The sequence below is a fragment of the Cottoperca gobio genome, chromosome 18, assembly GCF_900634415.1.
Source record: "Cottoperca gobio chromosome 18, fCotGob3.1, whole genome shotgun sequence".
In the NCBI taxonomy this organism is placed as follows: domain Eukaryota; kingdom Metazoa; phylum Chordata; class Actinopteri; order Perciformes; family Bovichtidae; genus Cottoperca; species Cottoperca gobio.
Window position 1 is genome coordinate 7687342 of NC_041372.1, and position 15788 is coordinate 7703129.

A 15788-nucleotide genomic window follows, 5' to 3' on the forward strand; every position below is an offset into this window, starting at 1 on the left:
TTCCCCAAAACGGAGTAACATTAGTCTATGTGAGCAGCAAAGTGTACTGTAATTGTATTGATGTTCTATGGAGCCCAGGAATGGCCATAGAGAGAAAAGTTATAATCCACAAGCTCTCAATATCCTTGTTAAATGCCTTTTACTAACACTTATCCCTTGCAAAGCAGCTGTTGGAAACGCATCCTCAAGTAACTGTAACTGACAAGTTAATATTTATTATTTGTGGTAGAAGATTAAAGTAGGTTAAAGTGAAATACTGAAGTAAATTACAATTATCTCAAAACTTAAGCACATTACTTATTTAGTGATTTTAAGATTTACTACTAAAGAAATACCAAACACATACTTAGAATTATATCAGTCTTTATTGGCACAGGAAGTTAACAACAGGTAAAAGTGCTCACACACTGTGGATAACTGTACATGTCCCTTATTTATGTTCACTTCATAACTTCAGAGCATCACCTGATGGGCGAAATTTTGAGGCAGATTTTGAGATATCTGCCTCTGAGATTTCTGCTTCCATCACAAAACAATGGAAGTGCACGGCATTGAAAAATGACATTTGAAAAAAAACTCACCAGCAGCTTGTTTTTCCAAAAAGCATGTCCTGGTCACCCTGTGTAATCTACAGACAGTCCTGACGACAGTTTTCACCACAACTACTTTCTACCAAAAAAAATATTGTTGACAGCTATTTATGAGGATACATAGGGTGACCGGGATGTAAGTTCTAGAAATATACAAGCCGTTATTCAGTTTTCAGATGTCATTTTTCAATGCCTGGAGGAGCACCAATGAAATTCCATCCAACAGAAGTTTTAGAAGCAAATATATCAAAACCATGAGCACATAAAACTGAAACCACCTGCCTGACTAGATAGAAGTATGGGAGAAAATGTGGCCCTTTAGAATATGGTAGAACTGGCCCTTTAACAGGAAACTAGCATTTGGATTAGAAAAAATACATTGGTTATTTTACTTATGTACTCAAATTGCAATTCTGCCATTTCTGATAGACGCCTAAATGGATCATAGTATTTGAGGTTCAAAGTTCCTTCTTGACCTTGGAAACAGCAGTTAAGAAAGTATTCTCACCGTGAGCTTTATTTAGAAGCTGTTCGGGAGCTGTTGTGGGATTGTTTTCTCAACAGTATAATGTCTCTTTGTGGCGTCCACTTATGTGCCATTAGTGCACAACAGAATCACAGTTTTCATATTTGAAAAGTCGAACTATTCCTTTAAGGCAATATGGTATATGAGAGTAGACTTGGCGAGGGAGGAGAGATGGACTCCAGAGATGTGATGAATGTATAACCCATACACAATCGAATCAGAATAGACTCATTACTGAACCACATGGACGATTCATCCCTGCATTTCTATGAAAACACAACATCAGCCACATATTGTATGAAAAAACACAAATGCAATCAAGTTGGGACAGTAATTAGTGCAATTATTGTCGTCTGGGTTTGAATAATCCCTTGTAAACATCCCTCTAATTTTCCCTTTGTGCCTATTAATAAAAGCAAACAGTCTGTATAATCCCATGTAACATTATAGATCTGATAACTTCCCTTCTTTTTTTAAACATAAAGTCCCTAGAAGATACAAGATTTGATTCTTAAAAAAATAAAAAAAGGAACAACAAAACATTTCCAAATAAACCTAAAACAATGAGGAAGAATTAAACTAACTTTATCGTGTATTTGCTGAGACAAGATGAATATAATTTAGATAAAACACACAATAAAGTCTGACCTACTTTCCGATTTCACTCCTCAGTGAGAGTTTAATGTGGGGATAGACTGATAAAAGGAGCCAAAGTTATATCATTATCACAGTACTGACCACATACACTTGGGCTGTCTTTAGGGGAAAATAACCTGAACTGATTCTAATGATACATTTTGGGCAGTTTTAATGAAGATGTCAGTCTGTACAGATGTGCCATTATTAGCTTTAGTCTTTTTAGTGTCCCAATATATAAATGCTATTTCAGAGGCTTGTCCAGCCTATACAAATGCTCAAATATAAATATTAACTATTGGAATGTTAAATCTAAAAAAAAAAATCAAGAATATGCCACTGGAATAATAATACAAAATCTATTATAAATTGATTAATTTATGTGATTATTTGTTTCCTGCTATAACATTTACAGTTTAATTTTGTGTTTTAATCAAATCTAAAGTGCCTGCTTTATTTATTCTATTTATTTATACATTTAAATGTATTTTAGGACTTCAATTATTAATTCAGCATTTAAAAGATTAGAGTGATTATTAGATCAATTTAATTATCTTTTTATTTTTATTACTTTGAATTTATGAATTTATAATAGCATGATTATAATCAAACACTTTTGAGGTCTCCACGTATTCCAGTGACACACTCCAGCCTGCGTACTCGGGATCTCTAGTTAAAATACTGTTATAACAGTAAATTAGGTAAACCAAGGCATAAACTAACTGAAAAATGGCCCGATAGGCTTTAGTGGCTCGAGAAAGATCACAGCCTCACTGACTTTGGTTTATAATGGGAGTAACCTCTGAGTGACCTCTGATCAAAGTCTGCCCGGCCTCCCTCACAGAGACTGGTAGCCATTGGTCTTCCTCCTGCGGCCCAGCAGGTAGGCCACCACCACGATGACAATAAGCACCAGCAATGTCACTCCCACAGCAATGGCAACGCGGTAGTCAGGCTTGTCAGCAGCACAAGGGTCAGCTGGAAAACACACACAAATGCACACATTTAATGTACATATCAAGAAGTGCAAATGTCAGTAAATCAATGAAGTTATAAATCATTTGAAAAGTGCCATTTTGCCAAGAATGTTATTTAATCCAGATTAAGGTCTATGGATTAAGGTCTATGACTGCCTATATAATTAAATACAATATCATTATCCTTGTGTGTGCTCATGAAGTGTGACTCAAACATGTTTGAATCCAATTTTCCTTTTTATGTTTAAAAACTCACACTAACTACCAAATGAAAATAAAAATGAATACTCCATTTAAAGAATGTTCACAATGGCAATGGCAGGATACTTTTGTGAGATTTATTCAAAGTCAACTATTATAATATTGACCATTATAAAAATTACCATAGAAATGCAATTTTAATTTAATTTAAAAGTAGCTCAAATTAAGTTTAAATGCAAAAGTTTGCAATTTCATTTATAAAGTTAGGCTGCACATTGCCTGACAATTTCAAAATGAAAGTTTTAGTTAGTGGACAATGTCATTATCATTATGGTAGTGTTATGCTTAGGAGTGCACACAAAAATGGTTGTCCATGGGATATAATTAGGAGATAAACATACAATTTAAAATAAAAATTGGAAAATTACATCTTAACATTTAGCAATTTGTTTAGATTTTCTGATTTTGATATTGGCAGCCACAGACTTCCATACACTTCTGGAACACAGAATGTATTAGATGCTACTCTATCATTAGCTACCTTACTGAGCATTGATAGCATTCTGACATTTCAGAATAAATATTGATAAGCATTCATTGAGCCAAAATGCTCCCTGACTCATTTTTCTTCATCAAGACACTTACAACTGCCAAACTCATTGCCCTTCGTCAGATTGAAGGCCTGCGTCCTGTCTTGATTGACATCCAGGTACAGTCCATTCCCCATGTACAGTGATTCACTCTTGCAGGAGTAGGAATGTCCGACCCTTGCGCCGAAGAGATGCAGTGACTTGTTGGAGGCAGTGTATGGCATGTTGTATGCAACTGTTAAACAAAGTAAAGCTCAGGTGAATTCAGGTCACAATAACAATTCCCATAAAAACAAATGCTGATCATCAGATATGGAACCAAACTTGTACGACTGCATTGCACTGAAAGTAGGTTGGTAGTTACTGGCATCGCATGCTCAACAGTAATTGCACAGATTATGCACAGATTATACACACCCACACACACACACACACACACACACACACACACACACACACACACACACACACACACACACACACGGTATTCAAGGGAGTTGTTGACTCTTGAATACCTATTGGTAATATTTGCCAGTCTTGCACAACCCCCATCTGCAGCTATAAATCAGTGACCCAATTAGTCTAAAGTTTAAATCGATAAAATGGTAGTAAATCATATGTAGAGACTAGAATAAATGTGAGTCTTCCCAACTTACCTTCTTTGGTTAAGGGGTAGTTGAGTTTGAAAGACAGAGCATTAACGTAGACAGTATTATTAGCAGCGCTCTGGGAAAGAAAGAAGGACAAGTTTTCACCAAATTGTTATCCAATGGTAGTGGGTATTCAATGTGCTACATGGAGCATTTTAAATCCTAAAATTGATTAAATGTGACAAATTGGTTTTAATTTCTATGAACAAAACAACATGATTTATTGAGAATATTGGAATGCAGCATTGTATCATAAGTGCCAGCATGTTGATTGTGAAGGGAGATTTTCTTCACGAAAGGTCGAAGGACGGAGATAGTTTACAGCACAAAACAGGACGGTTGTTTTTGGCCTGTATAATGCTACATGTTGAGGAGCAATAGATACAGAACTTGTCTGGCAAATCATATTGATATTTGATATGACGAAATATAATGAAACATAACCTTACTCAACAGTATGTTGTACAGTTCACTCATATATCTGTAAAGGACATTTTAAATACAAAATCCATTTTGTTTTATATTTTTTTGGTTTCTGTTTTGGTTTCCTTTAATGACCTCCATTTCCCATAAATTAAATCCAAACCAACACTCAGGATGAGGTATTATGGTAAAACTTCTAGTTCATTGAATGCTAACAAATGTATTGTCTTTAAGTTGTTTATAACATTTATTTAGAGCTAAAAAAAACAAAATAGTTTCAGTAAGGGTTTTTAAAAGAAGGATTTAGACTCAATTAACACATTAGAGCTGAAACGACTAGTTGATCAATCTATTAGTCGATTGAAAATCAATCAGCAACTAATTAGATAACCGATTCAGTCATTTTTCCAGCAAAATAAGACTTGTTCCTGCTCTCCCATTGTGATCATTTTCTGCTGCTCTCGGATTTATATCGTGGTAAACTACATACCTTTCGGTTCTGGAGCGTTGATTGGACAAAACAAGATATTTGAAGACGCTACATTGGACTCTGAGAAACTGTGATGGATGTTTTTTCACCATTTGTCTTTCAATTAGAAAATCACTAAATTAATCACACAAGCGCTGAGGAGTGAGGCAGACGGAGGCACTCCCTGTCACATGCTCTTAGAACAGGCTTGTCAAATAAACTTCCCTTTTTTTAATTAACAACCTTTCTCTGATTCCAGTTCCTACATGAAGTTACCAGAAAAACAATTGGTTATTCATCAAAAGAATGAGTAAAGTATTTAATTGCTCAAGACTTTCGGCAAATCAGTGTGAGCAGATCAAAGATAAGTATAAGGTACTGACCTCAATATCGCCCCTATCGGCAAATCACCACAATATACTTCCATAATTGTGACTAATTTAGGACATCAAAAGTACCTTGTTGAAGATGAAGGTGATCAAGCCCTCTTTGAAGACAAGGGTAAGGTTGGCCTTGGTTCCACTACAACCTCCTACTGCTGTGGTGGACTTTGGTTGAACAATGAAGGTTCCATTGGCCTGAAAGATAAACAGAGAGAAATCAGGCAATTGGATGGCCACCTTGTATCAGAATGTTCCAGAAAGTATCCGCTTTTAGAGGAAACGATACCTTGTCATGTAGAATAAGCAATTGTCATATGACACAAAGATGACTCACATTTAACCTTCCACAGTCAATTGAATGCATCACAATGAGGAAATCAAAACCTTTTCATGAAAACATTTTTTCAATTCCTAAAAATGAGATGCTGACAAATGCATGAGTCAGATGCTTGTGCAGAAAGTTCTATCCATGTTGACAAAATCCTAAATGGATTAATAAATCCTAAATGCAAGTTTAAAATTAAAATCAGCTAAGAAAATTGAAAAAGCTAGGCCTTTGTACAAAATTTGCAGGGGCTCTTATAGAGTCTATTGTGAATGATGAAATATACCTTTGGTGTTGCCAGTCGGATCTGTACCGCCATTTGAGCCCTCAGGCACATCACTTTTTTGTCTGTCATTACGCTGTAGTTTCCAACAGTCAAGTTGGTAGGGGGAGTAGGTTTAGGAGGAGTTGGGGTTGTTGGCTTGGGGGTTGTCTTGGTGGTGATTGGCTTGGGGGTGGTTGGCTTGGTGGTTGGCTTGGTGGTTGGCTTGGTGGTTGGCTTGGGGGTTGGCTTGGGGGTTGGCTTGGGGGTTGGCTTGGGGGTTGGCTTGGGGGTTGGCTTGGGGGTTGGCTTGGGGGTTGGCTTGGTGGTTGGCTTGGTGGTTGGCTTGGGGGTTGGCTTGGGGGTTGGCTTGGGGGTTGGCTTGGGGGTTGGCTTGGTGGTTGGCTTGGTGGTTGGCTTGGGGGTTGGCTTGGTGGTTGGCTTGGTGGTTGGCTTGGTGGTTGGCTTGGTGGTTGGCTTGGTGGTTGGCTTGGGGGTTGGCTTGGTGGTTGGCTTGGGGGCTGGCTTGGTGGTTAGCTTGGAGGTTTCCGTGCTTGTTTTGCCAAACTCATCCGCAGGCAACACGGTTGCAGAAGGTCTGGAATTATTTCCATCTTCAGCCAATGACAGTGCTTCAGTCAAAAAGACAGAGGTAAATCAATTTCAATATTTATTCATATACCACTTTGGAAAAACAACATCTAACAAATGATTGGCTTTAATACTAGTTATTATGGCTAACAGTTTAGCTAGCAATTGCCCACTTACACATGTAGCCTGCTCAGAGCAACATTATAATACATTTGGAGTCATGCCACCTGATAAATGTAAGACCAATTCTTTCCTTTTAGCTTTGTTTTGGTCCTCACCAACTCCTGAGAAAAACACTTGCCTTTTTAGCTGCTACATTTTCACCAGCTACTCGCTAACTTTGTCTTTCTGCTGTTTGGTGCTGAGCAGGTAGTGTAATGTGTAACACAAGTCTGCAGCACATTTATGACACTTTGTGATGAGATTCAGTACACAGCTTATCTGTAGTTTCAGGCAATGGTTTTTGAAATGTCAAATTTCAGGATTCAGATAGAACAGGTGACTGGACACAGATGGTCCGCTTTAAAATGTGAATTAAGTTAAAGTTAATTTACATTACAACTTTCATATTACTGATTGTGTTTAGCTTGAGCCTGACAGATGAATAGGGGATTTCAAGCAGACATAATAGAGTAAATACAGACTATGACCTCCAGTCAGTCTAGATTCAGATTATTAAAAAAACAACCACCAAAGTGAACACAAATTCCCGAAAAACATGGTTCTAGATCATATGGTTTAATACATTTTACACAAAATATTTTGACATAATTGAACAAAAATATTTTAAAACTATTAATTGTTGACACCATAAACAAATCAAATGCTAATATCGACTGGAGTTTGGGCTTCAACACAAGTTCCAGTTGAATCCTGTCCTCTAAAAAAAACAGTCGTCTTCAGCCAGCTGACATGTGACTCAGACATGAAACACTATCGAAAGACTGCGGAAATTTATGTTCCCTCAACAATCCAGGAAGTCACAGTGAGGTCTCATAAAATATAAATATTTCAACACCGAATACATAAAGCATATAAGCTTTCTGATAACCAACATAAGGGCTGCATACAATAACGTAGAAAACCCAACTTTTGACATAAGTCACTACGTGATGCAACATAATTGCGTTATAAAGAAACACACATGTTAATGTACTGGAGCAAAAGTTTTTGCCTCTCAAAACTGCTTAAAAAAACAACCTCTTCAACCTGTGTTGCTTATAGTTTTACAAAGTCGTCGAAACAGAAAGTGTCTTACCTGAGACAGCGCAGCAGACTAAAAAAGTGAACACAACAACTCTCTTCATGGTGACAGGTGCTTTTTGTCTTGACGGTATCTAGTCTACTGCTGGACTTTTCCTGACATATGTGCAACAACAGCGCTGTGTCTCCTCTGATAAACGAACAGCCGCGTCAAGCTATTAGAGGCACAGAATATAACCGGAAACAATGTATTTAAAAAATAAAACATTCCTAAATGTCAAATATATATTTTTTAATACATATATTAAAATAAAAATCGATTATTCATATGAACCTAAATTAACCAAATACTATTTGTAAATAAACAAATTATATGTTTTAATAAATCAATGTGATTTGAAAGATTTTTGTTTATGCTGGTGGTGTGAAATCTTTTCAGATACTTGAAACATTGTTTTCTGAATAATTCAAATTGCACATTGCAAATTCAATGTATCATATCAAGGGGCTTTAATGATTAATCCGAGTGGATTAAGGCATATTAAATGCTTGTACTGGTTTATATATATATATATATATATATATATATATATATATATATATATATATATATATGTTTATATGAATCATGCATTGTATTTTTAAGAGGCACTGTAGGAAGCAATAGCGATTTTATTATGAAAGCACTAACCGGAAGCGCTATTGTTGATTCAGTAATTGCTAAAAAAATTCACTTGCCAATTGATAGCAATACTGAGGAAACGAAAGCTATGTGACTGCAAGGAGGGAAGTCATAGCCTAAAAGTAGAGTGAAAGGTTGCATGCTATTTTCCACTGGAATGAAGTGAAACCTGCGCCTAACTGGACAGACTGCACACACACCAGACCTGTTTTGTCAGATTGTTCATGTGATTTTCTGTAGACATCTAATCTACCAACATAACGAACAGTTTACTGAAGAAGTAAAGTGGCTTTAGGCTTCCTTGTACAGTGCATTGGAATCCACACTGCAACTGCATGAAGTAATAATAGCACCTGTATATTAGGCTTAGAGGCAGTAGCAGTGGTAGCAATTGTAATTCTGGTTGTAGTAATAGCAGTAACTATTAGCAGTAGTTGTAGCACTTTAGTAGTAGTAGTGTAATAGTTGTAGCCTAACAGAACTGATCTAGTCATGACAGTAGTATTTTTATAGTAGCAGTGTTTATAGTGATATAGTCATAGTAATATAGTAGTGAAGGTAGTAGTAGTAGTAGTAGTAGTAGTAGTAGTAGTAGTAGTAGTAGTAGTAGTAGTAATAGTAGTAGTAGTAGTAGTTGTAGTAGTAGTAGTAGTAGTAGTTGTAGTAGCAGTAGTTGTAGTAGTAGTACTAGTAGTAGTAGTAGTACTAGTAGTAGTAGTAGTAGTAGTAGTAGTAGTAGTACTAGTAGTAGTAGTAGTAGTAGTAGGTAGTAGTAGTATTGTACTAATAGTTGCTCTAGAAAGTGGAAGATTGTTTTTTTTTAATATTTTATGTTAAGTGGCAAAACTATAGTAGCCTGTTGCTATTTTACTTTCTACAGTGCACAAATACTCTTACAAGTAAAAGTCCTGAATTTTCAATCGTATTTAAGTAAAACTACATAAGTATTAACATCAAAATACAATTAAAGTACCAAAAGTAAAAGTACAAATGATATTATAATTATAACAGGCCAAGAGGCAGTAGTAGTGGACTATAAATGTATTAGTCGGTACATGTAATGTAATAATATGATTGGGCTTAATATTGCTGTTAACATCAATAGACAGAACACTGAGGACATATTTCCTGATATCATGTGACACAGAAAGAGGAAATAAATCATTGTCAAAACACACACACACACACACACGCGCACGCACGCGCACACACACACACACACACACACACACACACACACACACACACTTGAACTCACATCCACCTAGCGACTGAGTGTATAGCAGATGATTTTGAAGTGCTTTGAAAGTACCCAAAAACTTGTACTGTCAGCTCTTTTTCCGGTTGTTTTCCTTTGTCTGAATGTTTAGTTGCATTTATAGCCAGTTAACAAAATCTAAAGTTACAACTTATCTCACAAAAACATGAAAAACAGGACAAAGTGAACCAAAGAAAACTAACAAAGTATTAGGGGAATTTGATTCATTATTAGACCTTAACAAACTCACTGAGGTTGAATGTATTGTACAATTTAAAGAAAAGGGGCTCTTCCCAAAGTAATAGTTATGAGGAATTTGACTCAGCCTGTGAAAACAGTTGTAAATTATCTTCTCCCTCTATATTATGGAAATAAAATGATAAATCAATAGAATACTCCTTTAAAACAAAGAGAATTTATTGTTTTGATCATTTTTGTTTAAGGCTTAATTTGTATACAAAATATGGAAAAAAGTCAGAAGAGATGATTGGAACTGTTGTACCTAACAATAAATCTAAGTTATTTTGTTCTGCTGTTGAAAGTTTAAGTACATTAATAATATGTGTAAACATTGCAGTAAAAGCTTATATACACAGTATATGAGTAAAACTGGTTTATATTTTAAATTTTGACAGGCTACGAAACCCAAACTTGATGAAAAAAATTACTGATTGAGCCTTTAATCTTGCATGCACTTATATGAAACAAAAACACAAGGTCAAATTTGGTCTCTGTCTAAACCTTGGCCCCTAAACTATGGCAGCTCTGTGTTTTCAATGTCCCCATTGGTTTAATTTCCCGGGAAAATATTATGATAATTTATTATTTCTCTGCCAATCACGATGCTGCAAACCCAATTTGGCCCGCCTTCGGTGACGACAAATGTGAGGAAACTGTACAATACCGTAAAAGGAAAATACTCCCGCATGCGCAGTGGCTTGAGTTTTGTTTGAAGTGAACTGCTGCCTGGGACTGGACTGCCCTACAAGCTGCAAAGTCGCCAAGCATTTGATTTTAACAGTATCTTTTTCACATTTCCTCCATATTCTTTTATTGCCTCTATGCATCGTCGAGACGATGCTAGGCCATCACTATCCAAATGCCGACAAGTCGCAACAACTGGTCAACTATGTGGAGGATTATCTGGAATGTGTGGAGTCCCTGCCTTTGGACATACAAAGAAATGTTTCTTTGCTTCGAGAAATTGATGCAAAGTATCAAGGTATTGTGTTTATATATTTGTATCAATCCTCACAACTGCATGTATACAATTGGCAAACATTAATGCAGTCTAACAGGGTGTGCTGAAATGGTGGAGCAGGCGCGAGCCTTGTGTTCCCTTTTTGCAAAAACCGAGCGCCCCTTATTCATATCTAACGTTACTTCGATAAACAGTAATGTGACTAGTTGAAATATGGATAATAACATTGACGAGCCAATTGTTAAATAAACGAGTTAGCCAACCGTCAGTTAGCGTAGCCCGGATACACTCCGTCCTGTTGTGTGTGTGTGTGACACCAAACTCAATGAGAAAATTCAGAAATTTGATATTTCTTTCTCTCGGCAAAGGTAAACACACATTTTGACCTAGTACGAGATCTGTATTGAATAATTTGTGTCCAATGTCAAATTCGGCACCAACATAATCCAAAACCTAGCACCATGTTATAATAAAATCTTAACTTTTTCAATAGGTACACACTGCCGCCCACCACGGTGTTTCCGCGGAGGATTATTGTGCGAAATCGTGGAAAACAATGAATAAACTCGATCATTTATTTATATTAAACGCTGCTTGGTGCGTTTACTATATGCTGAAACCTGGAACGTTGTATAAAGATGTGTAGAAGATGATAAACTGTGTTCATTGAGATGTGAACCCTTGCCCGATAACCATGGTGAACATACACTGCCGTTTTTTAAAATGCAAAAACAATCATTTGATGCTTTATGTTGACGCAAGGTTAGCAGCGGCTAACAACCAGCCTCCGCTACCGATAAGTTCCACGACATCCTCGACAGATAATGAGATATACCAATAGAATTGAGGAAGCATTACATTTGGATTGTTTTTAAGCGTGATTGCACATCCTCTAGGGCTAGTACGGTGTCTGCACCTGCACACTACTCCGTCCGTCGAGTGTGAGTTGCAGAGCCGGATAGCTCCTCTTCTAGGCAACCCCTTTCAACATCTGACTGCCGTCATTTCCTGTAGGCAGGAACTCACTGCGGCTCAGCCCTCCTCCTTCTTCTTTTTGGACATAGTCTTCATCAATGACCATTTTTAAAAAAAGTTTTATAATTTGACCAGTAGATCTCATAAAATCAAATGGCAATGTCTTTCCCTCCACAGTCTCTAAACTCTAATATACTTTATAACCTGGCCTCAACTCGCCTTTTTCCATAATTGTGTTGTCATCACTTGCCTCTCTTCTGTATATTTCCTGCATGCTACTAGAATATGGCTCTGTCAATATTGCCTTCCTCTGCTTCCTACAACATGTCCAACTTCAATTTCCCTTTTTAACAAAAGGTTATGCGGAAGACTTGCAGCACGATATAAATTAACTTCAATAAAGTGTCAACCTAAACATTCAGATATAATGAGCCAGTCTTATGTAGCTGTCGTACTTGTGAATATTTATATAAAAACACGCTCCAAGGCTGACACAATATACCAGAAAAACAGGCAACTTCTGTAAAGATAAGTTTTTATTACTGTAAATATATGTAGTCTTCAATCTGACTGTATAATATATAATTAATTGCAGGTGTTTTTTTTATCAAGGCACCATACATTACATATTTGGTTCACTTGTTCAATCATCCAAAATATACAACTATTTATACTCCAGTAACAACACTCACTATTTTACAGTAAAAAAAAGTACATAATGCACTACAGTAGGGATGAAAAGGTTGTTATTGTGATTATGTTGCAATGCTGTACCTGAGCAATGTTGCTAAAGGAGAATTGTTAACCGACACATGTTGAGTTTATTTAGTAAACTGATCTCTAATTATTTGAATTAGAGCCAGACCTATTCCCAATGTTTCTGATGATAAATATTTGAGAAACTCACAACATTTTGATAAGGATCCCTTGCATAAAAACAAATGTGACAAACATATATGCTGAGCAGGTCATTAGTCTTTGCTCTCTGGTGGACAAACGTATGTAATGGAGGCGCTGTACCGAAATGACCCCACTCGGTATCTTTGACCTTTTTTGTTTATCAGTACACATACAGTTCACTGATATATCTGTGCTGAGCTAAAATTGTCTGATATCACCATACATGCCAACATAGCAATAATTGAGAGTTTTGCATATTGAAACAATCATAAAATACTTACATTGATTTTCTTTCCTCGCTCTGGATTCTGTGTCAATAATTAGTACTTATTGTTGTCTGTGTATCCTACTTTGCAGAGGTGCTGAATGAGGTGGATGAAGTGTTTGAGAAGTACAAAGGCGAGCAGGATGCAGCTCAGAGGAAACGCCTGCAGATCCAGCTGCAGAGAGCGCTCATCACCAGCCAGGAGCTGGGCGATGAGAAGATCCACGTAGTGACCCAGATGACGGAGCTGGTTGAGAACCGCTCCCGCCAGATGGACTCCCACTCCCTTTGCCTCCAGGAGCCCAGCGAGACCGAGCGGCTCACTACCGAGCGGCGCACCAGCGTCCAAGACTCCCCGGCCCCTGAACGCACCTCAGCTCGCCGCCCACGACGCCAGCGCAACAGTGAGAGCCGTGACTCCAGCCACCCGTCCGCCAATGGCTCGCTGGTGGACGACCCAGTGGAGGAGCAGTCCATTCCTCCGCCCCGAGAGAAGAAGTCCAAGTCTGCGAAGAAGAAAAAGCGCAAGTCCAAACAGGAACGAGACGCTTCACCAGTCGACTTCGCCATCGACCCCAACGAGCCCACCTACTGCCTCTGCGAGCAGGTGTCATACGGGGAGATGATCGGCTGTGACAATGACCAGTGCCCGATCGAGTGGTTCCACTTCTCCTGTGTGGGGCTGACCTACAAGCCCAAGGGAAAGTGGTACTGCCCCAAATGCAGAGGGGACAACGAAAAGACCATGGACAAAAGCCTAGACAAAAACAGAAAAGACCGTAGGTCCAGGTAGTGACCCGCCTTCAGTCGCCCCTCATTCATCTGGAAGATGTCTTCAGCCTGAGGGTTAAGACTATCAACCGTAGTTGATAACCGTACTCGTGATGTTGTAAGAGCACAATCGAACACCATTAGTAGCAGCGCTTATTATTAATCAAGGACAAGTTGTGATTGAACTTGTGCTGTTACATCACTGATCGTTCCCACTGGCTATAACTGTACAGTAGTCAGTAGGGAGTCCAGCTGCTACAAGAATCATCAGCTTGAAGCTGCCATCTTCCTTAATTGTTTTGCTTTTTGTGAGACTTAAATTTTTTATTTTGACTTCTGAGAAAAAATTGAAAGCGTCTTTTGGTTTACTATCCCTTTTCATTCTGGACAAGGTCCTAATTAAAAATAAGGTGTTCCTGCTAATGATCATTATTTTCTGCACTTTTGGCCAAACAAACTATTTTATTTTTTTAACTTTCTTAATTGTGCGCAATTATTTGAAATCCGTGTCTGTCGCTATACAATAATCGCTTGTAGAAAATAACTTACACATGTAATATGTTTACAAGAGATTGATTTTTAATTGAGGAGATGATTGTTGATGGGACACTGGAATAGGACGTCATATTTGTGGACTTTGTTTTCACTGGTTCACTTTCACTATTGTGTAAATGTCTTTTTATATTCATTAAAACAAAGTATAGTCACTCAGTTACCATTCAGTTCTCTTTTCTCCTTCATCATGAAGTTTGCAACAAGGTTTCTGCACCACTTGAATCAAGTCAGGCAGTCTGCCATGCTATTAGCCAAGATTGGTTTTCACAATTCATATTAATATTCATAAAAATAAATAAAAATACGTTGATCCAACACTGAGTAAAATAGTGTTTACTAGATTGGCCTAAAAAGCTCCCCAGAGGATAAACTATGATTACTTGAGTTTTCATATTGCATATTGATCAGGTTTAAGTTTCCACCCATCCATCACTACAGCTAACATAACATGCTACATGCTAACTGTAAGCATGCAACACTAGCATGTTGACACGCTAGCATTAGAATGTGAAGTGCTAACTGTTGTCATGTTAATGTGTAGCCTTTCATTACCATTTGAGCCAAATGTAAATGTTGACATGCTAGTCCTGCATTCAAATCCTTACTTAAGTAAAGTATTATCAGCTTAAGTCTCAAAGTATACTAAACTGCATATTTCTGCTCTAGAGCTAGTTTTAATAACTTTATATAGAGTTAGGTAGTTTAGTCCAGTGGTTCTCAACCTAGGGGTCGGAAGAGTCTCAAATCTATAAATCTATAGGGTTGTGCTATGATAAAAGGGAGAGGAAAGAAGAAAACATATTTTTTGAGATCTTTATTTTTGACCTTTTGTCCACAAACTGCAGTTAGCTGAGAGGTTTAGAGGGGAATCTCTCTTTGACAACATGTGAACGACACACTGCTATTATGTAAACAACCACAGGGCTTAATTTTTAACCGGGCATTGTATTTTATGTTTCCCTCTGAAATGTAGTGGAAGGTATAAGGTAGCATAAAATGGAAATACTCAAGTAAGGTACAAGTACCCGATTTGTACTTAAGTACAGTACTTGAATAAGTTTACTTGGTTACTTTCCACCATTTAGACTGACTTACCAGAATTATAATACCATAGGACACGAAAACACATGACACGTTACAGCCTAATGCACATATTAGAACAGCATAACTGGTCTATTTTCATGCAGCTTTAATGAGCCCCAATAAGTTGCTTACTAACGTGCTTACTGCCCAAAAGCCTCTTAGCTGTGATATTGTTTTTAGTTGAACATAGTTATCCAACTCAGAAGCAGAGGCTGTCTAAAACCTTTTCAACTTTCTATCAAGGGAGAAGACTTTTTGCTGGACACTTGAAC

At 37.4% G+C, this 15788-nt stretch overlaps 2 protein-coding genes across 2 annotated transcripts; one reads left to right on the forward strand and one right to left on the reverse strand.

Annotated features, from left to right (window-relative positions):
- Positions 1–346: 346 nt before the first annotated feature.
- On the reverse strand, positions 347–8037 carry cd68 (CD68 molecule). Its single transcript, XM_029455358.1, has 6 exons — positions 7882–8037; positions 6057–6664; positions 5521–5640; positions 4177–4246; positions 3576–3755; positions 347–2730 (listed from the first exon to the last, which is right to left on the reverse strand). Exons 1-6 carry the CDS (start codon positions 7928–7930, stop codon positions 2591–2593), a joined length of 1167 nt encoding a protein of 388 aa, XP_029311218.1. The 5' UTR covers positions 7931–8037; the 3' UTR covers positions 347–2590.
- Positions 8038–10691: 2654 nt separating this feature from the next.
- On the forward strand, positions 10692–14593 carry ing2 (inhibitor of growth family, member 2). Its single transcript, XM_029454915.1, has 2 exons — positions 10692–10988; positions 13200–14593. Exons 1-2 carry the CDS (start codon positions 10844–10846, stop codon positions 13898–13900), a joined length of 846 nt encoding a protein of 281 aa, XP_029310775.1. The 5' UTR covers positions 10692–10843; the 3' UTR covers positions 13901–14593.
- The last annotated feature ends 1195 nt before the right edge of the window (positions 14594–15788 follow it).

Excerpts from the sequence above, each read along its gene's own strand:
- cd68 (XM_029455358.1), bottom strand. The coding sequence starts at position 7,930 with ATGAAGAGAGTTGTTGTGTTCACTTTTTTAGTCTGCTGCGCTGTCTCA. Across the intron at positions 6,665-7,881 it reads AGTCTGCTGCGCTGTCTCAG|CACTGTCATTGGCTGAAGAT; the intron begins GTAAGACACTTT and ends TTTTGACTGAAG. Across the intron at positions 2,731-3,575 it reads GGGCAATGAGTTTGGCAGTT|CTGACCCTTGTGCTGCTGAC; the intron begins GTAAGTGTCTTG and ends TGTGTTTTCCAG.
- ing2 (XM_029454915.1), top strand. The coding sequence starts at position 10,844 with ATGCTAGGCCATCACTATCCAAATGCCGACAAGTCGCAACAACTGGTC. Across the intron at positions 10,989-13,199 it reads AATTGATGCAAAGTATCAAG|AGGTGCTGAATGAGGTGGAT; the intron begins GTATTGTGTTTA and ends CCTACTTTGCAG.